This window comes from Strix aluco, chromosome Z, assembly GCF_031877795.1.
Source record: "Strix aluco isolate bStrAlu1 chromosome Z, bStrAlu1.hap1, whole genome shotgun sequence".
Lineage (NCBI taxonomy): Eukaryota > Metazoa > Chordata > Aves > Strigiformes > Strigidae > Strix > Strix aluco.
Window position 1 is genome coordinate 53383186 of NC_133971.1, and position 24470 is coordinate 53407655.

Below are 24470 nucleotides of genomic sequence, written 5' to 3' on the forward strand. Positions count from 1 at the left end.
CAAACCAGAGAAAGTGTTGCATTTACCTTCACATGCCACTCAGGATGAGAGTTCATATAATCAAACAGCTTCTGATAATTCTGGTACTGCTGATCCCATTCTGAGCTCTCAGCATAACGGAAATCATCCCCTAGTGGAGCCAACAGAACTTTAGTACGGAAAAGCTTTGACTTCTTTCTGTATTGATCTAAAATCATCCAAGCCCTTGAGGGAGAAAAAAAGAAATCAATTTAGAAAACAGAAGAATAAGGGTCAGCATTTGACGAAACAATTCTTGTTGTGCATTACAGTGACCCTAAACGAGACAAGACATAGAAAACTCTGCTATCTCATTTTGCAACAAAAAAGCTGGATGCAATCCCCCCCCACTGGGACACATCACATTCAACCTACTATTGTTGCAAACACTATGCTAACTAATTTCTCCCAATAAGCTTATCAAGGTCCATCTCAAACAGTTGGGCAGTCTGCATCAATTTGTTCCTGTGCTTAAACTAACCTTCAGTTTAAATTATGTTTACCTGCTTTATATTTAGATAACAATCCTAATCCTCTCCAGCTCTAATTTACAATAATAAGCAAGCTCTTCTCATCCCCTCTGGTAATTCCCTTGGATACCTTGCTTCACATCTTCACGTCCTTGACAGAAAAGCTGTCTACAAATTAAACTTTGAGGAACTCCAGCCTTGGGAAAAAAAAAAATTCCGGAAGAATTTAATTACTAATAGTCACTGTTCCCCCTTCAGCCAGCTTCTTGCCTGTCTTAGAGCCAGCCCTCTTAAGCTTTAAGCACATGTCCTGAAAAATTAAATCCACTGCTTTTCTGCTTTTGACCTTTAAAAAAAACCCCAAACAAAATACCCACACATGCACACACAGAAAAAAGGCAGTAAAATTATCCTTTGGCACTTACTAACTCTTTGGCAGGTAAAATACCAGTTCTGTCATTAAGCAGCAATGTATTAAAAGCTACAAGTCTAATATCTGTGTTACTGGAAAGGTCCATTTCCCTCTCTCTCCCTCCCAATCACAATCAAAATCTTCAGATGCTGATCCTCTCTAATTAAAATTATGGAAATAATTTTAGTAGGGAGCATAAACCATAGTAACATATTTAAGAAAACATGAATATAAATTACAAAGTTTTAAAGAGGAAATAGCAGCAAGATCCAGATTCTAATGAGCTTTTTGTTTCCGCTAGTATTTTTAATAGATGGCCTACTGAAATCTACTTTCAACTCATATTCTTAAACATCTGTTATATAAACATCTATGTGAGAACTGAATCTAGTCCAGTATACTTGAAACCCATATTTCTTTGACCAGCAAGTCAGGGTTTATTTATGAGATTATAAAAGTATTGAGTGAACACGAGGTCTGACTGTATATGGGAGTGAGAAAGGGTGCACAACAATATATTTAGTTAAGGATCTATGTAATTCTGCTGAGACTAGAATAGACCCAGCTAGCAGCTTCCTCCACTTCTCTGTCTATAGTTTGATTATACGTCAGATTACCAAGTATTTATACTTGGAATCAATGCTTTCTGTGACTTCCAACAGGTTGCCAATTTGAACAGAAAGACTTCCTCTCCAAACAACTAACAGAACAATTGGCATAACACAAGACTTTGCAATTCTACCTTCTAAGAAGACAGCCTAAATCAACTTTTCCACATGCAGCCTACAGTTGGAAACAAATGTTTTTTTAGAGCCTCCTGAAAAATACAGAACTTCAGGAAAGGTTATACTTAACAGGATATTTGACTTTGACAGCTGTTTTCAAAGTTCTGTTCTATTTTCTTTCCAAATCTATGTCAAAATTCACCAGTATTGTTGTTCTCCCTTTCTTCAAAGTACTCACAATTGTGATTAGGTGTTTTTAAGGGGGCAGCAGGATCTTCCTCCATTGCAAACCAGTTTCAATTGCAAAAACACCAAAGAAAAGTTACATGTCTCAAGTCAGGTATATCCTCTTAAATTTCTCTCAAATAACTTCCTAAATCACTGTTTCATACAGGAGTGAGAAAGAGTCAGCAGAAAGCTCCAGACAGAATTTGCTGAAGACGGAAAATACTTCTGGAGAGAAAAAAACAGATTCCACTGAGCCTCACCAATGCTTTCCCCTTCTGATTCCTCAGCAAGACAGTATTAGACACACTTTTATGTATGTTTATCCTGCCTACCTAAATGAAAATTTGAAAACCAAAAAGATCAGTCATTATAAACTATTTGTAGCACCAAAATTACTGACACAGCATATCAGCAGTAAGTCCATTTTAATGGCTTTAAAAAAACAAATAAATTTTTGGTTTCATACAATCAAAAGTTCTTGGAATTGTACACTAGACACGCTACATACTTCTCAATATTCACAGTAACCCTAAATGAACTGTTAGTTGGCAACACTGAAGTATATCAACATTGTCAGTAACAGCCTCAAGAATATTTTCCACCTTTCTTTGGGAAGCTTTAAGATTGCCATTGAATGCTTAAAACCTTTCACAAATGCAGAAAACCCCTTCATACTCCAAGTGTGTTCTTTTAATGCAAAAAATCCAAGTACTTAGCTAAAACATCTCAAAACAATTAACGTCGCTGGTTTTGCACCTTCCTATATCAAAGGAGGAGGAGCAGTAGCCACTTAAGACTCTGTGGGAATCACAAGAAATTTTGCAGCAGCTATAGCAAGTCCTATGTGGCAGTTTTGACAGCGGTCATGGCTTCACAGTCCCTACTACTTCAGCCCATACAGCACATGAAGCATTAGGGACTCACTCTTTGCACAATTATCTCAACTAGAAAACAAAACCATTTGGTGGATTGGCAATTTTCTAGTCCAGCAATTTTGTGGAGGAGATGGCTAAGCAGACAAGATGAGTACTTTCCATGAGAGTGATCTCAGATTCTTGAGGTCAGCAATCACAAATGTTAACCACCAGTGCCACATCAGCAATGTAATTCTGAATGCCAGGAGCATGTTGTGCAATGTGACCAACCATAAAGCTCAAGGGTAAAATTGGGCTCTTGAACAGCAGGGGCTGAAGGGCAGAGTCCATTTTCTACTCTGAAGCACATAACTTGCAGTACAAACACCACCACAACTCATTCCCATTCAAGGAACAAAAAACAGCTGTTTTTTCTAGCTAGTGTGAAAAGCTAGAATTTCAGCATTAGAACATATGGATGAGGATGCAGCTGCAAAACAGGGCAAGTGCAACAGCAATCTTTATAAGCTAAGCTGTTATGAAGTGTAATTAAACAAGTACAGGCTTTCAATTAGGCTGCTGTTTCATTTCTTCCTACCAAATCACAACTAAAGAGCAAGGCCATGATAAATCCAACAGCTACTAGTCTTAAGTTTTCAATTCAATATCTCTTCAGTATATATGTATGGCCGTAATAGTATTGAAATCAAAAGCAACAGTCCCAGCTGAGTATTCAAGATCTGTGTTTTACTAATTCTGTCTGCAGCTTTAGCTCTGAAGAAAGGTCAGTGATCTAAACCTTTGCTCTAAATTAATCAAGTGTGTATCAAACACTTTTTTCAGATCCATGTAGTGTAGATCCGTATTCTTCTAGTCTTAAAAAACAAAGCAATCAGAAATGAGAGACAGATTAATTAGTGCGCTACAAACCTTTAACCTTGGAAAGCTTATGATGTAAAGATAGGTTTTCTAATTACTTCTCGATCCTGTACATCTCCTCGTCATAACTGTAAAACTTGTGTTGTTATGGAGGTCAGATCAAAGAAGTTTTTGATTGCCTACAATATTCCGACTTTTCATAAAACATGAGCAGTGTTTTTAGCATTCTACAGCAAAACACTACTTCCTATGTTTTAGTGGATTTATTTGAAACTACACTCTCAAAGTATGGTTCCTGTGTTCCTTCCAGTGTTCCAAATGTAAGTAATGGAGGTTCACAACCCAAAGACCGTGTATTAGTTTGACTTTTCGCTTGTTAGGTATGATCTACCATACTGATGTTTCAGGTCCCTATTAGACACCAAAACTGTTTTTAGCTACCAAAAGCTGATGCAGAAGATTAAGTTTCCCTCTACAACTACCTGAAAGGAGGTTGCAGAGAGCTGGGGATGAGTCTCTTTAACCAAGAAAAAAGTGATAGGACAAGAGGTAATGGCCTCAAGTTGCACCAGGGAAGGTTTAGTCTAGATACTAGGAAGCATTTCTTTCCAGAACGGATTGTTAGGTGTTGGAATGGGCTGCCCAGGGAGGTGGTGGCGTCCCCATCCCTGGAGGTCTTTTCCAACCTTGATGATTCTGTGAAGTTTCAAAGACCATATTGAGATGATGACCTCTAACCTGATCATGCATTCACTACATACCTACCCTAATTCTTTTATTCTTTGATTTCATATGACATGGTGAAAGAACCATTTTTTTTACAAAGTCTAACTTAGATTGTTATGCAAAAGTTGCATCTTGAAGTGCAGGGATATGTTAAGTACCTAAAGGGAGCCAACAAGAAAGCTGGAGAGGGACATTTTACAAGGGTATGTAGTGATAGGACAAAGGGTAACAGTTTTAAACTGAAAGAGGATACATTTAGATCAGATATAAGGAAGAAACTCTTTACTGTGAGGGTGGTGAGACACTGGAACAGGTTGCCCAGAGAAGCTGCCCCTTCCCTGGAAGTGTTCCAGGCCAGGGTGGATGGGGCTTTGAGCAACCTGGTCTAGTGGAAGGTGTCCCTGCCCATGGCAGGGGTGTTGAAACTAGATGATCTTCAAGGTCCCTTCCAACACAAACCATTCTACTATTCTTTGAAGCTCTAATTAAAACCCAAAATCCTTAAAAAGCATTCCAAGCAGGCTCTCTGCATTATATTTAGAGCCTGTATGTTCCAGGTATTTGTTTGTAGAAGAGTAACAGCTTGTTTAACATTTGTCTCAGCTAATGGGATATATATTCAAGATTTCTCTTTTTACAACTTTGATTTAAAGACATATGAGCTTCCCTTCGCATTTGATAAGCACTGGGTGTGTCATAATGATTCTTCTTAATAGAATAGCTTATGTTCTTAGCTAATACTCTGCTTTTCTCCTGTCACGTTCAGCTTTAATTTTTCTACTTTTAAAGAAAATAAATTCTTCCTATCATTACAATTTCTACCTTAAAATGTGACAATTGTGACATATTCTGTTTTATTTTGGTTCTATCTTCAATGAAATTTTGTAACTCAGTTTTACTGACAAAGTGCTCAGGATGTTTGGCAAAATTTGTACTCAGAAGAAGGACATGCAGACAATCAATGGATCATCATCACCAAGACTAGAACCTAGAAGTCACCCTGCTATCCTTAATACATTTGTTATACTCAGTAATTTTCAGGAGCAATTTTCCCAGGACAAGTTTATTTTAAGAACTATATAACTTCACCAAGCTATGCTATATATAAACTTTGACCAGCATAAATTATTTTTTCTTTTGAAGTTATTCCCTTACAGTAAAAACTGTACCTGTGTTGAACATTTCCAGCATGAATAGCTTCTGGAGGAACTCTCCATGGACAGCTTACTCTTCCTCCAGGAAGACGTTTGAAATCAAACTGGCAGCAGATTTTCGGATCTGGACCACAAGTATGAGGAACATCATAGCTATAGAAAGGCATCATATGACAAAGGATATCTGTACTGGATCCCAAATCTGGAATTAAATACATAGAGCACACCACTAAATCAGTTCCATGTTCTTAATCCAGGAATTGTATCAAAAACATCAGATCAAGACAATTCCTCGCTTTGAATATCCATACCTGGAGTCTAACTTTGTATGTACCTTAATATAGAGTCTAAACGCAGAGATACAATCAAGACTGGAATGTTGCAATCAGGCACCAGTTGATTGAGAATGATAGGAACAAAATGCCAGGGTTTTTTTACTCAGATAAATCTCATTATTTCCAGAATTTTAGAGGTGAACAAAACAGATCTTTTATACTTCGAATGAATCAAAAACAAACAAACAAAAAAACAAAACAAGAAAACCTAAAACAAAGTCAAATCAAAACTCAACCACCCTGCTGTCATTACCTCATTAGAAAAACACTTGAATTGGTTAGCCTTAGCAATATCTTAATTTCTTGAACACATAACTTCAATACATTAACAATAGTCTATATACTTGTAGATAGATTCTGTGTGCTTGTACATAAATTACATATAATTCCATGCACCTTGCTATCCGAACTTTTTCATCTAGTCAGTCCATCCCTTAAAGTTTAACCCACCAGGAGCAGAGATCTACACACATTTTCTCCAGTCTCAAAAGGTCTTTCAAAATTTACCTTTAAAAAGAACCTTAAGTTCTCATAGAATTTAGGAGAACCTTAAGTTTACTTTCTGCTAAAACCCCTAAATGTCAAATACCTCTTTCCAGCACTAACAAATTGTAATTTTATGCTGAAAAAAAGGTATGAGTGCTTGTAGATGTGCCATAGAACCTGGCTCCTAAGTATGTGAAAAATACATATGAAAATACTCTTCAAAACCTTAACAGCATAAGTCTTCATGGTTTCAATCCAGACCTTTTGTTTAAAAACTCCTATTTTACTACTACTTACTTATAACTAAAAGGCAATATTCCACAAATAGATGCATTTACTTTTCAACTACAGGAGTTCTCTATCTCAGGTACATCTACACATTATGCCATCTACACATTACCACATCTACGTATTATGCCATGTGATTGTGCAGTGATCTTTGATATGTGATCTGTTTTGAAAAGCCTTCTTTTGAAGACCAAACACTAGACCATATTGTACATGTGATTTACATATGCAACTACTTAGGAAAAAGGCCTGTCAATTAAGCATTCTGTACAATGAGTGGCATACACCAACATTCAAAGAAAATCTCTGAAGCGTTCATATCTGACAAATTCTTTCACAGTAGTATGTTTTCCTCAAGTCAAGCTTACTTGTGCAGCAGATCGCTTTTTCTGAATACCCTCCTTCCTAGAATTTCTGATTAAAAACACAGAGGAACTAAAAAGGTTCAAAATCACCACCACGTTGAATTATAAGTACTAAATACGTTTGTTTGACCCTGTATTGATAAAGCAGTGGCATATTACCTTTAAAAAACAGAAAGACCAAAACTTCAACTACGTACATTCATCATACAGCTTATTGGCATGCGGTACAGTAAAAAGCAAAGCAAAATAATCATAAAGAAAGATACATTCATTTACAGAGACATCAGTTTGCTAATGTATAATCACTTCATTACTGAAGAAAAATTTCATACTCTATACTGTATAAATAATCTCAAAAAAGCAATTGTATTTATTCTAAGACTAAGGTTTTAGATGAGAATTTCATTGCAAATTAAAATGGTGAAATGCTTTTAATCTACTTTTCTGACTAAAGATAACCTATAAATTTCAAGTCCACAAAAGCTACTCTAACTAATGACAGTAATTTGTCACACCAGCTGGTTGCTTGAAAGTTTTTTCCATAGTAAGAAAGCAAAAAAACAGACTGAAATAAATATTCACTTTTGACTTCCTCCCCTCCAGCCAAAAGAGACATTCTTTCTCCTCCACTTTATTTTCACATACTAGGAGTAGGAAGAAGAAAACAAATAAGTGAGAAAAGGAAAAAAAATATTCCACCCCATTTACTTTTTTTATAAATACTTGGTAAGCAATGTGGGAGAAGGGAAATAAGAGGAAGTAAAAGCACAAACGAATGTGAAGAAAGAGGAAGATGAGAGGAACAATGGCAATAATACAGTTTTTATATTTAACCCCTTCCCTAACACACAGGTACTCACATTCCATTTCTGTCATTTAAAAAAAAATGACAAAATCCCCAAAACTTAACCTAGATGAAAGACCTGAACAGAACTGCAAGTCTAAAGTTTTCAAGTCAAGACTAACTTCTCTAAATAACCTCTCCTGTAACAATTTCCATAGTATTTATTCAACTTCTCCCCATATTTTACCTGTGTAAATTAACAAAATAAATTGACATCAAGGAAAAACACATACCCCAGTTCTGTCTCCAAAAAAATTCGAGTGTCTTCTGTGTTGCAAAATGTTTTTTAACTGAGTAATGAACTCTCTGTATAAGCATATTTGAAAATCCTGCACGTTTCAGAAGGTAGGCCATTGTTGGTGAATGCCCAAAAGGATCAATTGCCCAACCAGACTTTGGTTTTACTCCTGTTGACAAAAGAAAAAAGTAAAAAGGGAAGAAAGTTTTACTTTTAACTTGAAGAAAGCTATACCAATAATTCAAATCACAGCACTAAAGATAAAATTTCCAAGAAGATTAAAATACACAACTGAGTATTAAACTTCCTGCAGAACACTCCCTGGAATTAACAAGCTAGAATTAAACAGATAATCAATTAACAACAACAACAAAAAAAATCGAATGTCTTAGAGGCAAGGCATTCTGTCTAACTACATAAAACCCCCGAGATTAGTACTCTACGTTGATACACTATTTCAACTGTGTATCAAATATCTTTACATGGAATCATAATGAAATACATCTCCTTTTCAACTTTTAAGTAGTTCACAGATGTTGCAATTAGAAAGAAAAGCTGAAAAAAATGAACAGATGGTGAAGGATTGATGTCGTAGCTTGATGAAGTTTCACTGTTATTTAATTAATGTTAACCTTTGTCAGCTTTAGAACTAACTTTTCTTTTGAATTATTTGGTTGATAATCATTAGAATCATGTTGATTAATACTGTCTTTTCACTGAAATACATACTAGCAAATAAAGAAGCTGTATCTAACTCTTGTTTAACTGAATCTTCAACACAGTTCCTTAGGCACATTTTTTGTCTGACAAAAAAAAAAAAAATAGTAGGGCATGCATTATCCTTTTATTAGGCCTTCCCTCTCAGTCATCTCTTATGTCAAGCTACGCTCATGGAAATTCCAATCTAAGGAAAACAGTGACATGGTTTGAGTCTCTGCTCCAGCATACCTCCCCCTCTCCTCCTCGGTTTTTCCACTGACCTCAATGTTTGCACAGATGTTCTCCGCGCAACTTCTCCTCATAACTCTCACAACTCCTACCAGGTTCCCCTTCTTACATTATCGCAGAGGTGCAGATAATTGGCCTGACCTTGGCGCAAAGGGGAGGTCCGACTCAGAACCAGGGGAGCTTCGAGAAGCTTCTCACAGGGGCCACTGGTGTAGCCCCCTCCCCTGCTACCAAGAAATCCCCACCACTCACTCAAACCAGGGCATTCCACTCCTCACCTCTGTGAATCACGTAATTAAGAAATTACATTAAAACCCACATTCACTACACAAGACAATACAACATCAACACACTAACAAGAAACTAACAAAACAAAAAAACTTCCCCCCACCAAAATAAAAATAACATTATGACAAGACCAAGTCACAATACACAATATCCACCCCTCGTCCCTCCAACACACAAAAAAACCTTCCCCACAGCTGTAACAGAAATTCCAAAGATCATTACTCCAGTGAATTTTAGTCGTGTTTTGCCTGTTATCACTCCCAATTCCTATCCTTATTAGCTCATATTCTTCTGCCCCACATTGGGCACCAAAAAGGACTGTCATAGTTTGAGTTCAGAGGGCAACTGAGCACCATACAACCGCTCACTCCCCCCTTCCCCTCCAGCCCTGGGAAGGCGAAAATAAGCAAAGATGCTGCTCACTTGCCCCTTCCCCCCAGCACATAGGAAAAAAAAAACAAACAAAGACATAGGAAATTGAGATAAGGACAGGGAGGGATGATCTCATCCATTTATTGGCACACGCAATAGGCAGGCTCATTAGGGGAAGAAAAAAAGAACATAAAATTTAATATAGACACTAACAACCACAACACTTAACAGACAGAGTAGGACCATGAGAAGCATTGCCACATCTTGAAAACACCTTCCCCCATCCCTCCCTTCCTCCCTGGCTCAGCTTTGCTCCCAGTATCTCTACCTCCTTGGTAGAGGTAGCACATGGGGCAGGGAATGGGGAGGTGCAGTCAGTCCTGACACTTCTTCCACATCAGGGGGTGGGGTGGAACTTCTGGCATTCCTCCCCTGTTCCAGCACAGTCCCCCTCTCATAGGGGACAGTCCTCCACAAAGTAACTCTGACATGAGTCACTCTCACGGGTGTGTGGGTCACCCCCGCGTGTTGTAATCCTCCCAGCCCTGAACTACAGCAGCAGTGGGCCCTTCTTCCCATGGGGTCCTGGCCTTCTTCAGGCGCAGTCACCTGGGTTGGCATTGGGCCCCCCGCGGGCCATAAATTGGTATCTGCTCCACCACAGACCTCCATAGGCAGCAGCGGGAGGTGGCCCAGACATCTCACCATGGGATACAGGAGGTCTCTGCTCTGGTACACCTCCCCCACTTCCTCCTCTGTTCTTCCACCGACCTCGGTGTTTGCACAGATGTTCTCCTCACAACTTCTCCTCATGACTCCCACAACTCCTACCAGGTTCCCCTTCTTAAACACATTATCGCAGAGGTGCAGCTAACTGGCCCAGCCTTGGCCAGAGGCGGGTCCAACTTGGAGCCGGGAAGCTTCGAGGTACTTCTCACAGGGTCCCACTGGTGTAGCCCCCTCTCCTGCTACCAAAAACCCCTGCCACTCGCTCAAACCAGGACACATAGTGAAACAGCTTTTCAAAATAATTTCAGTTAATTGCATAAAGTAATGTTAACCCACTGTACAAATATTTTCTACATAAAAAGGGTTATCTCTACTTATAGAACTAAACAAAACCTCTCAAAGCCATCAAAACAGTTCAGTCAGTGTTACTGCAGTCAGTAATTCCTAAAAGTTTCAAATGCAAATGAGAGACTTTTTAAAATATGAACAATTCTAACATTACATTGGGTTTAGGTTTTATAACTACTGCTAAATTTCATATTTACTTGTTTTGAAAGCCTTACGTAAGAGTAACTAATGAATACACAGCCTACAGAATAGATCCAAACACATGAAAGAAATATCTTTAAGTCCTTTGTCATGATTTTCAAAAGACAGAAATGACAATTGGAACTGTTTGTGATACCAGACACGTGATCTACAATTCAGCATGATTTAGTGTTATATTTTATTATGCTAAAATCATATGCACATTTTCATTGATCAAGACACTGTTATGACATAAAATTGATTCAATACACGTCATTCAGGAACTTCAAACGGTAATTGCAAATACTAGACTCAATGCTATAGTTTCCACTAAGTGATCTGATTGAATGTTCCAGGAAAGCAGAGTAAAGAGAACCTTCTGTGCACCTCAAATATAAAAAAGCATTTCCTAATTGACCTCCTGTATTAACACAAACAAATTTTAGATCAAGCTACATACCAAGGTTCTTTTCCAGCCATTGATGTCCTTCTATCAGTTGGTCAATTAAAGCAAAATAATGAGGGGAGGCTTCATCAGGCATGACCCATCCTCCTGTTACTATTTCAAATTGTCCATCTTTTATTAACCTGAAAAATATGTAAATTGTGTTCAGAATCTTGCATATAAAAATACACTCTTAAAAATCCATTTCTGAATACCCAATAGGCATTTACCAGGGACACAATGCCAAAATCTGAATTCCTTGTGCAACTTCCACCACTGGACTACATTTCTTTAATCAAACAGGGAACGAATGAATAGATGAACAGTGCAATTTTTAACATCTCCGTGCAACGAATACTACCAGTTCTACTGCATGTGCCATAATATTTCTTTTTTTTTAATTGGGAAGAAAGCTATTTCCTGCATAGATTATAAAAATAAAAGTGTATGTGCCACAGTACTGAAGGTCAGTTGAGCGAGGTGCCTAGATGTTCCACATTTCAAGCACTACTATTTCCCCATCTTTGATCTACTGGGTTTTTTTATTGCTTTAGAGAGCTGACAGAGCTTCAAAGTTTATTGTATCTATAAAGGCTTCAGATCATCTCACTCATTAAAATTCCTTCTTGAAATGGATCACAGGATGATCCACTCTCTCAATTACGATGTCAACAAACATAATGATCGTGCTTCCAGCATCAAGTGGTCCCTACATTGTACACTAGCATACATATGTTTAAGGAATTTGAGAAAGAAATAGAGTAAGTTTATCAAAACTTAGTCACATTATAGATAATACCCATGAGTAATGAAAAACATACAGCAAAAATAATCTCCACTGCAGCTTCTGTAACTCTTACAGCAGTTTAACCAATACCTTATTCTGCTGAAGGAAGGACACAGTTCCCTACTGATTATCACTTACTGTTTACTGTGTTCCAAGGGATCTTTTTAATCTCAGAAAATAACGGCTGTTCTATAATACTCATGCATTGTATATAAGTTTTTAAACAGATAGTTTTCTATATAATTTCCAGCATTACCTAACCTTTGCAGCTGTGAGGCTCTTGTAGCCTTAACTCATACTGCAACCTGTGCATCCTGAAGGGGGTCATGAGGAGGGCATCACAGAGATGAGCTAAGAACTGTTGCATCCTGTCTTAAAGCAAAATTAAAAAACCCAAAACAAAACAAATCCCCTCTTTGAAAACTCCAAACTAGATCCTTACTTCAGGTTTATCGAAGCAGCACACTTTCTTGTCTCAGTGTCTAGGCAAATCTTTTACTTCTGTAAAAAGTTTTGACTTGTGATTTTAAAAGGAACTAAGATGAGCAAGAGCATAAAGTATGTACTACTTTACCATTTAAGCAGCTACATATTTATAAAAATAGGTGTATTTAAAAACAAAAATTCTCATTTTATAATTGTTAACTGAAGAAAAAATTATCATACATAAATAGCTAATACGAAAGATTATTTTTATTCCATTGCCAATACTTCAATGTGACTTGAAATAAAGGTTATAATCACAATTCCATTACAACTTGAATGACATCTTCATGGAAACTTTTAATCAATTTTTTCAGCAACTCAGTAATTTGGCTTCACTTCTCTAAAAGGATTTTCATTTTGTAACTGGAAAAAAAACAAACCAAGCCAAAAAAAAAATAAGAACTTAAGTAGTCAAATATTCTAGCAATTCTGCATCCAAGTGTAATCTCAAGCTTATAATGTAGTCAAACACACAGAGTCTCAGAACATGCCACATGGAAGATAAGAAATAGTTCGGTGTTCAAACCTTTTAACAGCATCCTTTTTTTGGCTATCTATTCCATCCCACCATTTTGAAAAGTAAGAAATCTCAGACCACATAAATTTCCTTCGGTTGTCTTCTTGCAGTTTTATAACCATGTTATTTAAGATATGCTGTGTCTGATCTCTGAAGTAATCATCAAAAGTCTTCAGCCAACCTAAGAAAAAGAAAATATGAAAATTAAGTTGCTTTCAACAGTCTTAAAGACCTGCATTCTTCCCACTCCCTACAAAACGTTAGGTGAATCGTTTTCTTAAAAAGGTGAACTTTACATGCTGTGGACAGTTTGAAGTGATAAACTCTCCAGGCATTTCTGTTTACAAAGTTTAGTTGTTTTATTTCCTTAACATATGGAATATTAGGCTTTCTACTTTCATCAACAGAACACAGATTTTTAAAATGGTGAAGTTTTTTTTTTAAATTTAATCACAAGTAGTTTAAAAAGAAAATTAACATATCTGCAAATTGATCTTCCTTGACAAATTCCACTAAGTTTCCTCATCTCTCACATCAGGAGGACTGTAGCATCTACTAACAGATCATCTTCCCAGCCCAAACCCTATTCCCAACGCACATATCCCCAACACCCCCTAATCCTTCCCTCAATAACTTATCTCCTCTTACAAGTCATAAAGCACTCCACCACCCTTTTTTATGTAAAACAACTGAACAAAAATCCTTACTAGCAGCATCTTACACCTACAGCTTGAGGAGAAAAGTAAAAGTCACTAATGGTATCCCACAGAACTTGAAAAGAAATGTAAAGAAATGGGGGCAAACAAAGCAGCAGTAAGTCCTGCAACACGTTCAGCATCATTTATGAATGAAGGGTTTGTTAGCAATGACTGAGAAAAGAAACATGTTGTACCTGCATGCGTCATTAGAAAAGATACCAGTGAGACAGACTAAAGGAAAAAACAACTTTAACCACATATGCAGACCTCACAGTGCAGAGCATTCTATGAAATTCTCTAACCTTTTACTATCTTACTAAAGCCCTGCATAAGAAAGTACATGCATCTTCCTTCACAGACCCTGGAAAGGATACGTTCTTTCTCAAACTAGAACTTGAAAAAAGAAGCAGGTAAGCCTGTCTACTTAATACACAAGTGGCATATTCCTACTCTTCATACCAGTTCCTGTCACGTATGACCATTTTCATTCAAGTGCTTCCAAAACAGACACAGCAGTTGAGTTTAAAGAAGTATTATATACAACAGAGCAACTACTGAAGAAGGCAAGTGATGTTATGAATTGGTCCTATAGCACCCATCCACATTTTAAGACTTTGTGAAAGCTTCCATACAATGTGAGGATTGTGCTCCAGACAAATATAATGCTAGTGATTCCGCTCTGATTTACCAGTTCTGTTCTGCAGAAGCACTGCCATTCTAGCACAATGCCAGTCTGCTTACAAGAAGATATAGGATTAGGCTGTTCAGGAATGAGGTAATATTGTTTCAAGGCAGTTATATAAATGCAGCAAATTTTACCAGTAAAAAAAAATAATTTTTAAGTCTACTTTAAAAACCACTTTATTATTGGAGTCTAAATATTGATTCAGAAAGGCTATACTTTATTTTAAGGATGGAAAATAAATTACTTTCATCTTACATAGAAATGCAGAGCTAATGTAATTTGACAATATGCACATTCTTTTCCAGTTCACATCAAATTGTTAATTGTATTTCAAATAAAGAATCTTGTAATTAGGAATAACCAGTAGACATGCACACTCTTATTTTGGTTGCACTGCTTACAGGTTGCAGTCTCACTTTGTAAAGGTCAAATTTTAATAAAGTATTTAGAAACAAAACCACCACAGATTTCAAACAAAAAAAAAAATCCCTTTTTTACTTTGCAAATGAGAAAATAAAACTATAATACTCCAGAGGAAATGTGCTGGCTCAGTATCTTTTTTTTTTTAACAGATATTTAGCATCTAGAAGAATATCACATTCAATATAAGTTTCTGCACAGGTAGAACACTAGAGTCTAATCTAATCTGTCTTAAAGGGGAAAAATACATTTTGTCAAGACAGATAATATGAAGGCTTAAAATGTAAACAGAGTTTCTTGAGAGGTGTGGAAACAGCTTAATACAAAGAAGTTGACAGTAATTTATTATTACACAACAGTTTTGTGAAGACTAAGAAAAGTGGTGAATAAGCTGAATTTATTTTCTTTTTGCACTCTTTTTAATCAAAATTTGTTGTGATCTCTGCCTATTTTAGTGGGTTTTTTTAATGGAAGTTTTCACTCAAAGAATTAAGATCACATAATCAATTATTCTTTTTCAACGCTCATTTACTTTTCCACAAATCAAAAATATTTTACTGATACTTACATGAAAAGATCCACATGTAGGAGACTACATATTTATAGCTTTTTATCAGGAATTTCTTCTGCATGAGACAATGTCATGCTAGCACAAAATTAACAGAGGATGAACTAAAACCATCCTATGTTTTTCCTATACTATTTCAGCATATTTTTATATTGCAGCAATAAAAACAAACTTACACTGAATTAGTCTCTTAAACATTCTTGAAAAACTTAATAAACCAACCTAAAGAAGCACAGAATTAAATGACCAAGCAGCCGGCATAAGAATACACTATGATGTAGGAAGAACAGTGTTATGATCAGAGGTTGGGGTTTTTTTTAATATATTCAGTTTATTAAGCTATAGAGGAAGGGTATAACACGGTTAACACACTCAGCTTAACACACTTCAGGAAGCCCTAGGAAATATTTTGAAGTTTTCACAGAACTAGTTGCAAGCCACCAGAAAGTCCTCTGACATTTAATTACCATGCATCTGGCATCTTGCTCTTAAATTCATTTATTTCTGAATAGAATAGAATATTTTCAGTTGGAAGGGACCTACAACAATCATCTAGTCCAGCTGCCTGACCAGTTCAGGGCTGACCAAAAGTCAAAGCATGTTATGAAGGGCATTATCCAAATGCCTCAAACACTGACAGGCTTGGGGCATCAACCACCTCTCCAGGAAGTCTGTTCCAGTGTTTGACCACCCTCTCAGTAAAGAAATGCTTCCTAGAGTCCAGACTGAAGCTCCCCCACGCGTCCTATTACTGGATCCCAGGGAGAGGAGATCAGCACCTCCCTCTCTACTTTCCCTCCTCAAGAAGCTGTAGAGAGCAGTCAAGTTGCCCCTCAGCCTCCTTTTCTCCAAACTAAACAAGCCAAAGTCCTCAGACACTTCTCACAGGACATGAGTATCATGTCTCTCCACCAGCTTTCTGGCCGTCCTCCAGATGCATTCAAGGACCTTCACATCCTTAAATTGTGGGGCCCAGAACTGCATACAGCACCCAAGATGAGGCCGCACCAACACTGAATACAGCAGGATAATCACCTTTCTTGACCAGCTGGCTACGCTGTGTTTGATGCACCCCAGGATGCAGAGGTTTGCATTCTTGGCTGCTGGTGCACATGGCTGACTCATGTTGAGCCTGCTGTCAACCAGCACTCCTAGATCCCTTTCTTCAGGGCTGCTCTCCAGCCAATCCTCTCCCAGTTTATACTTGTGCCTGGTGTTAACTCTGTCTTTGGTGCAAAATCTGGCATTTGCTCTTGTTAAATTTCATGCCATTGACAGCTCAACCCCGTGACTTACAGAGCCTGTCCAATTTTGCACAAAGTCATAAAGATTAAAAAATTATCAAAACCTGAACAGAACAATGAATAATTTACAGTTGCTAGCTATAAATCTACTACTAAAGACTACCATATTAATTATATTTCATATCTCGGTCCCTAATATCAGGTAAGAATATGGCGCAACTCAAGTTCATTCTTGTGCTTACCCACAAACTAAGAATTTGTTCCAAAGCTGAAAGGTTTACCATTGTATTTAAATCAAGAAACTTTCAATGCAAATATAATTTATACATGCAGAAAGTGTAATAGTTAAAAAAGTTGCAATTATCAATACTAAATACACTACTGTCAGCAAAATAACACTTGTTGGTTTAAATCTACATAAGGACCTTAGTCAATATAAAACCGTGAACAAGAGAAAAAATAATAGTCTATAATCTCATTATGTTAATCTTGACTTAATAAGCATTCAGGATGTTGACAGCTACTTTCATTTTCTACCAGCACATGTAATATCCATAGAGGGTACACACTGTTAAGCTGCTTGCCCTTTGATCGCCTCACTCATGTTTGTTCTCAAAAAGTGTGGAAATTTGATTTCCCTACATCCCACCGAAGTTTAGCATCATCATGCAGTTGTCCATTTTTTCACCCTTTTCTCCTACTTTGTTAACGTAAAATTTCTTGGGTTGACAGCAAACTAAGAATCATGTCCAAATGTTAATGCAATCCATTGCTATGTAAAAAATCCTAAGCATTTCAGTATCTGATTTACCACTATTCCTGTCTATGCTTTCCAGTTCAATTTCCTTCTTGAAGGTCTATCAGCTCCTTGCTCTAGAGAAAAGTATTCTTAAGACACAGTTGTAGAGATACCGGCAAAGTTTCAGGACAAAATCAGAACAGAAGTTGACAAATTAGCATTATTCAAAAATGTAAAAGCATTTTACAATTTGATCATGACAAGAATCACAAATCCACTTTGAAAACATGAAATCATTACTAGCAATAGTATTTCAGCACTGCTTACATGTATCTGCAAGGCTGTTTGGATTTTTTTTTTGACATTTGTATTTCGTCTTTTGGTTTAAAATGGACTGTTGAAATGAAAAACAAAACAAAACAAAATCCCTTTTCAATTGCTTACTACCACAAGTCACCTTCCAATGTTTAAGAGAAAATATGTCCTTAAAAAAATTTCTAGTTTCTCACAAAACTTGTTTTAATGAAGAGGCAGATCTAGTGAATGTCTGGAATACTATCCCTTGTTAGATTAATGCACTTTTTGAAGGCAGTTTGCATCTCTGATTTACTTTACAGTAGATCATCATTTATTTCACTGAGTCTAAATTTCACATCAATACTGCTTCTTGCAACCTAAGAAATTTGAGTAATTATTAATTTTACTACATAATAAAACCATTGAATTTCAGCTAGCTTTTACAGCTTTCCAGAAAATAAAAGTAATCTCCTTGCAACAAAATTAGTGGAACTTCAGTTCTTGGATTTTTAAAAATGTACACCTGAATTAGTAAAATACTTACATAATTTTTTTTTACAATTATGCTTAATTCTCCGCTAACTAGTTCCTGGAAGAAGACACAATTAGGTAACTGTTTTGATAGCTCAGAAAGTAAAAAAAAAATCATAAGCTGAAAGAAAATGGTTTAGTTCTTAATTACATCCATACTCCACATAGTATGTGATGCTGCAACAGTGAAAGTTTTTCTTAAAAACAATTTTAAAAAAATTAATGGACATGTAGCCTTTATCAGTGCTTTGGAGAACTTAAGCGTGGTGTATGTGTTTAACTGATCATACACAGGCACACAATACTGACAATAATGCAAATACTAGAAATAAATCCAAAAGCTAAGTTTTAACTTACATTTTAGTACGTATGATTACACATGGAAGGAATTTAGCATTAGCTACTTCATAACTTCAGCAATAAAAAAATCCCTTAAGGTACAGAATATACACAATTTTTTAATTGAGAAATCTTTCATCATCATTCTGTGGTGTCAAAACTAAATAGAGCAAATATACAAGTTAATATTTTCACATTTCTGACATAAAACTTCAGTGATAATTTCACCAAAAAAAAAGTATCTTTTCAAAAAAGAGGAATGGTTCATTGGCCAAGACGATGAAAGAAAAACTGGAGAAACATTATGTCTCAGGTAAGGCTATCTTAAAATTAAAAGCAGTGTAAGATTGCTTTTCGTTTTTCTATTTGCCATAGTATAAACCAGAATAAGACAGACTGCCAACTGGAACATCCCTGTGTTGAAGCATTTATTCTGATTCAGAAGACAAATAGAAGATAAGCTCCTTGTTCCCCAAAAATATTCTCTGAAATAAAGTCATTTGGGTAGAAGCTGATATTAAAAAGGTACGACAGTGTATTTGCTTTTCCAACGGCATACTTTAAACTTGTAAAATATCTCTGCTCAATGGACCACAAGAAATCATTTATCACATCTAATTTCAAAAGCATAGCTAAAAACTCAAATGATTGCACATTTCATCAAAAGTAAAGTCTGTCATGAACCATGAGGTACTTCAAAAATTATAAGTATACTTCTTATGTGTTAGGCTTATGCAATGCAAGGTCTATTTCTGCTTTGTACAAATCAACTCTAAGATGGAAAGAAAATTTCTATTGATAAGAATTAGCAGTGTGGTCTCTGTAAGAGTACTGCCAATTTTGAATGGAACTTCCCTGAATTCTTTTTTTTTTTTTCCCCCCCCCAGACAAAGGAAAAAGACTGTCTGACTAGAAGTTTCCTACCACCTCATATGCAACCACAGAAACAACGAAAAGTAAGCCAGGAATAAAATTCAGATTTCTGTAATTCAACAGGTCAAGAAAATCTTGTGAGCTGCCCAGTTTCCCATTCTATTCCTAGAGCTCATCTTCCTCTACAACCAAAAAATTAGGTGTTCACTATTCAATGTATATTTTACACTCTTTACATAGCCTTCATTGTTCTTTTTTTCAGAAAAGACTCTATACTGTTGCTGTTTACGAAAAGCAAAACAAATTCTAGACAATCAGTGGTGACTGATTTTTTTTTTAATCTCCCTAATAAAATACAACATGAACATGGTAATCAGTGAACTTTCAATTTACAGTCTGAAACTTTTAAAGGTAAAGTTTTCAGATGTCATTCAATCAATTCTTTTCTGCTTCAGCTTTATACTAACCTGTTTCTTGTATTTTGGTGGGTCAGACAACAGTCTAAATAATCTGTGTTCCAAACATGTCAGGAAAACTAAGTAGTCACCTGAAAACCATATCCAGATACGATTAACAGAAAACAAACGTGAAACGCCATGGTGTGTTAAAAGCATCAAACTTTTATGCTTAAGTTTTCTTTTGTCTTAACGCTGCAGTTAACTTTATAGGGCTGTATGGACTTCCTCCTGAGAAATGGAGACAGTCTTAAATAATAAGAGGTTAACGTGAGTGGCTACTAAGGTGAAGTTACCAATGTTATAGCTAATTAATGAAGTGTTAAAAGGTAATATTTAGACCTGACATACCTGCACATACACTTTCACATACGTTTTTACTTAGGTAGAAATTGGGGGTGGGTGGGCAGAGGAAGGAGGGAAAGATCTATTTTAGTCTTGTTCAACTTAAGTGTTGCTTGTACTGGATCTATAACAACCACATTCAGCAATAAAATACTCTGATCTGGTACACACATACATTACCAAGCTCACAAGTCTCAATTTTTCAATACTTTAATGAGGAGACATTACCAGAATCATCACTGCCAAGAGAGCAATAAATGCTAGAGGTGTCTGTCAACCCCTTGGGTCATTTCTGAACATCATCTTTCAAGCCTAGTTGTGCTGGTTGACAATACTGTGGTCCCTGAGCAGGGTTCTCCCCTCTGGAGTTCCACTTTCTAATCCACTTCAGGCAGTCATATGAAACTGCTGTTGAAGGACATGAGAACTAACATAAGGGCTTTGCCAGCACAGCAGGTTATATGATCACTCATTAATCTGCTCCAGAAAGAAGTGCCACCCATCTGAGATAGCTATAACCTCACACAACACAGATATTTACAAACTGAACATCTCCCCATGGCTTGAGATTAATCTGCACTGGGCGAGTCCCCCACAGATCAGACATGTTACTGAGGTTCCAATCATCAACTGTCAAAAACTACCTGACACTGAACAAAAGTGTCATGGTGACCCATTCTCATACCCGATTTCCCAATACCAAGTAAATACGTTAGCTACTGAAGGGTAAGCATGCAGACCCCAAGTTTGTAGGTCCTGGTTGAACTCACACAGAAGCAGTTAACCCAGATTTAGCAGAATTTAGCAACAGAAAGTGTTTCAGAGCATCAGCACATAAGTTATCCCCCAAAACAGAATCTGGAACCTAAGACCAGCCCCTTTCCTACAAATTCTGTTTCAAGGCAGTGTCTTCGCCTTTGAGCTACAGATTCTCACTAGCAAAACTGTGTATGTGAAAAGTTAAAGAGAAAGTAGCCTCAGATGAGAAAACATAAAATGTAATGAGATTTTAAAGCTTCTGAAGCTAATGTAGTTATATATTTACTGACCCCATTTCTTGGTAAATATTTTTCACATACAGTGTTACACTATAGGTTCATTATGCCTTAAGCTTTTTTGCCAGAAGGCATTTTCTTTGCACCATGCCTTTTAGTCCTCTATAAGAGAGGAATAACGTGACCATTAGCGATACAAGAGATTTCAGTTCCCTATTACAGGCAATTTTTCCTTCTTTCAAGTGCTTATTAATATGCAGTTGTATACTGCAGACAATTCTACAGAAATGTCCTTACCAAAAGCAGTACTAAGTCAGGAGATTTCTTTGATAACACTCTTTGTAAAAGCAAACAATAGTCAGTCTCACACGATCACCTTTGGTGATGGAACAGTTTACATTTACCAGGATTATCTTAGTTTAATTGTACTCGATATCGGCTGAGGAGTCTGAACAAGCTGGGAGATACTTATATTGTATGCACAAGGAGATGCACATTTCTTGATTTTAGTTGCTTCTGGTCGAAGGACAGATATAATTTTATAGTAAGGGTATTAAGAACTTGGGTATTAAGGAGGAGAACTTTAGGAACCAAAGCTAGAAACCAGTAAGAAAGTCAGCTGTCAAAGGTTAGTAACAACACCATTAAGACTTCAGGCAAATCCTTGGGAATAACCTATCCAGGAAAAAAGTTGCAAAGATGACATACAGTTCTCATGACTTCCCAGAATTCTTCAAACCTTATTATTGAAGGGGCAGCCACAGAGAGGACTTCTTTCAAGAGAGCTGGAAGAACAAGTACCCTACTAGAGATTTAATGAGTAACTCCCTCCAAGACAGATATCTGAATGCTAGTAAAAATCCATCTCTGAAGCAAAGTTCATTATGGCCCATACCCCTATGTTTGAAGAGGGCAAAATCAAATCAGATGAAACTTCATTAAATGGAGCTCTCAAATACACCAAGAGACATCGTTCCAATGTAAAATTAAGGAATAGACAGACACATCACATACATACTTCCTAGGTAAGTAGAAAATTCCTACTGGGCAAACACAGGAAATTCCATGATTGGTATCACAAAAAGTTAAACAAGAAAAGGTGTTGATGAGGCTACCTCTGTTGCAGAGCAGTATCTATGTTTTATCTGTCTGAGAAGTTTAATAACTCTGGTGACTCAAAAACTTTTTTTGAAGGGGGAGCAAGGGTGAGGGGGTTTTGACTGAGGGATTTTTGTTTGATTTTTTTTTTGTGGTGTTGTTTATTTGCGGCTTTATTTGGTTTGTGGTTGGGGGGGGTGTTTGTTTTTTTATTTGGTTTTTGGGGGTGGGTTTTTTTGTTGGGTTTTTGTTGTTTGTTTGGGTTTTTTAAACACAGACCAAGAACTCAAACCCGACAGAGAAACATGCCACATAGAGCATTCTCTGGACCTGGAGAAAACCCTTGTTATCCTCTGACCTTCCAGAAGAAGGTATAATATTTCAAGTGTCATGGCAAATATAGAGTGAAGCTCAAGGCATTCCTCACCAAGTGAGCCTAGTAACTTGTCATCCTAATTTGCAGGCTAATAAGAAATGTGTCCATGCTCCCAACAATTCCACTATTTTTGGGACCCTTCTCATAGGAGCAATACAGAGCTATCAGTCTGTTAGCCCCAAAAGACACATATCTAAAAATCCGAAGGCTCTAATGAATCCTCCTCCAGCATACCCCGATATTGATAGTTTTTGCTATTGGCCAGATGAGCCAACAACAGCCTCATGACCGTATGCCCTGCTTGGCATACAGTGATGAAGAATGTAATTTGTAGTGACTGATGTTAATATCTACCAAAAGAATCTTTATCTGAAAAGAGGTCCAGTACGTTCAATACTCAAATTCCTTAGAATACAAGTGCTCAGTAGGCTACTTCTGGTAAGCAGAACTGGTGCTACAGGATGAACCAAACAGTAGATTAAGGCACCCAACACCAAACTTTGTCAGACACAAAAGGTGCTGTGAAAGTCTACCACAGCTGATTATAGAAAGCAAGGCAGGAATCTAGATGTGAAGAAAGTAGAAGGCTGGAGGTCAGAAAGCTAAAGGTTAGCTCCAAAGAGTCCTTCAGAATGACTACAGAAACTGGTCAATTCTGCATAGAGTACCGACGGGACAGGCCAGGCACCGTGGAGGAAATCAGTCCAATATATTCTCTTTTGGAAGGCAGTTACAGAAGGAATGTATATAATTTTTTATTTAAAAAAAAAAAAACAGATAAAACCAAAATTACTAGAACCTGTAGAAAAAGAACCTGCGGGGGGGGGGGGAATAATAAAAAAAAAAAAAAATCAGTGACAGGACACTGAGCCCCTACCAAACCTCATGACTTGCACGGACACCAGCAAAGTTTTCTGCAAAGCTCTTCTCAGCTTCTTGCAGGACATTCCCTTGCAGTTCCCAAGCCTTGTGCTTCTGCAGAGCTACCTCAGCCTGCACTGTGCAAGGGGTGTTTGTTCAATCCAGCTAAAATCATCTCAGGACAGATGTGACACTAAGCAACTGGCCTCTAGCAGGATACCAACCATCCTCCCCCAATTAGGACATGATCATACTAGCTCCAGCAGAAAGAAGGGAGAAGAGTAAACTCCATACCCCTTTCTAATAAGAACCAGGAGAATTAGAAGTTTGGTACATTCCTTTAGGATGGTTTCAGACTAATTAGACGACTGTACAAAGTGTGACTTCCTTCCAGGAAAATTTTCAGGAGAACAAACAGAAAGGAAATAAATGGACACAGGTTTAAAGCCAGCCCTACAAACAGGTAGGTCAAAGTTCACACTGTGATTATTTTCTCTGAATATTTTTACTATATCCATACCGTGTTATTGTGGCTGTCATAACTGAACAATACAGTCCCTTCAAATTCCAGTGTTCATTTTCTTTGAAAATGCAAGATACATGTGAGAAGTCACATACATTCAAACTATTGTATCTTACTTCACTCAGATCCACATCACTTCAAGCAACAAATTAAATTGTTAGAGGCACACAGTAGTAAAGTTTAAAATCACCAAAACTCTGTCTTTCCACAGTAACAAGGCACCTTCACCAGCTTCTCATGGTCAGTGTACGTGTACTAGGAGTATACCACACACTATAATTCACTGGTTTTGGTGTATTTT

The 24470-nt window shown here is 37.0% G+C and overlaps 1 protein-coding gene across 7 annotated transcripts in view; it reads right to left on the reverse strand.

Moving 5' to 3' along the window:
* MAN2A1 (mannosidase alpha class 2A member 1) overlaps window positions 1-24470 on the reverse strand; it is a 126305-nt gene that overhangs the window by 77922 nt on the left and 23913 nt on the right. For all 7 annotated transcript variants that reach the window (XR_012621509.1, XR_012621511.1, XR_012621508.1 and 4 more), the window contains exons 4-8: window positions 13132-13303; window positions 11348-11475; window positions 8018-8191; window positions 5482-5668; window positions 27-204 (exon numbers count right to left, since the gene is read on the reverse strand). Coding sequence is in view for 3 of the 7 variants with exons in the window: in XM_074811552.1 (XP_074667653.1) it covers window positions 27-204; window positions 5482-5668; window positions 8018-8191; window positions 11348-11475; window positions 13132-13303 (839 nt within the window). In the remaining 4 variants the exon portion in view is untranslated. The remainder of the gene's footprint in view (window positions 1-26; window positions 205-5481; window positions 5669-8017; window positions 8192-11347; window positions 11476-13131; window positions 13304-24470) is intronic.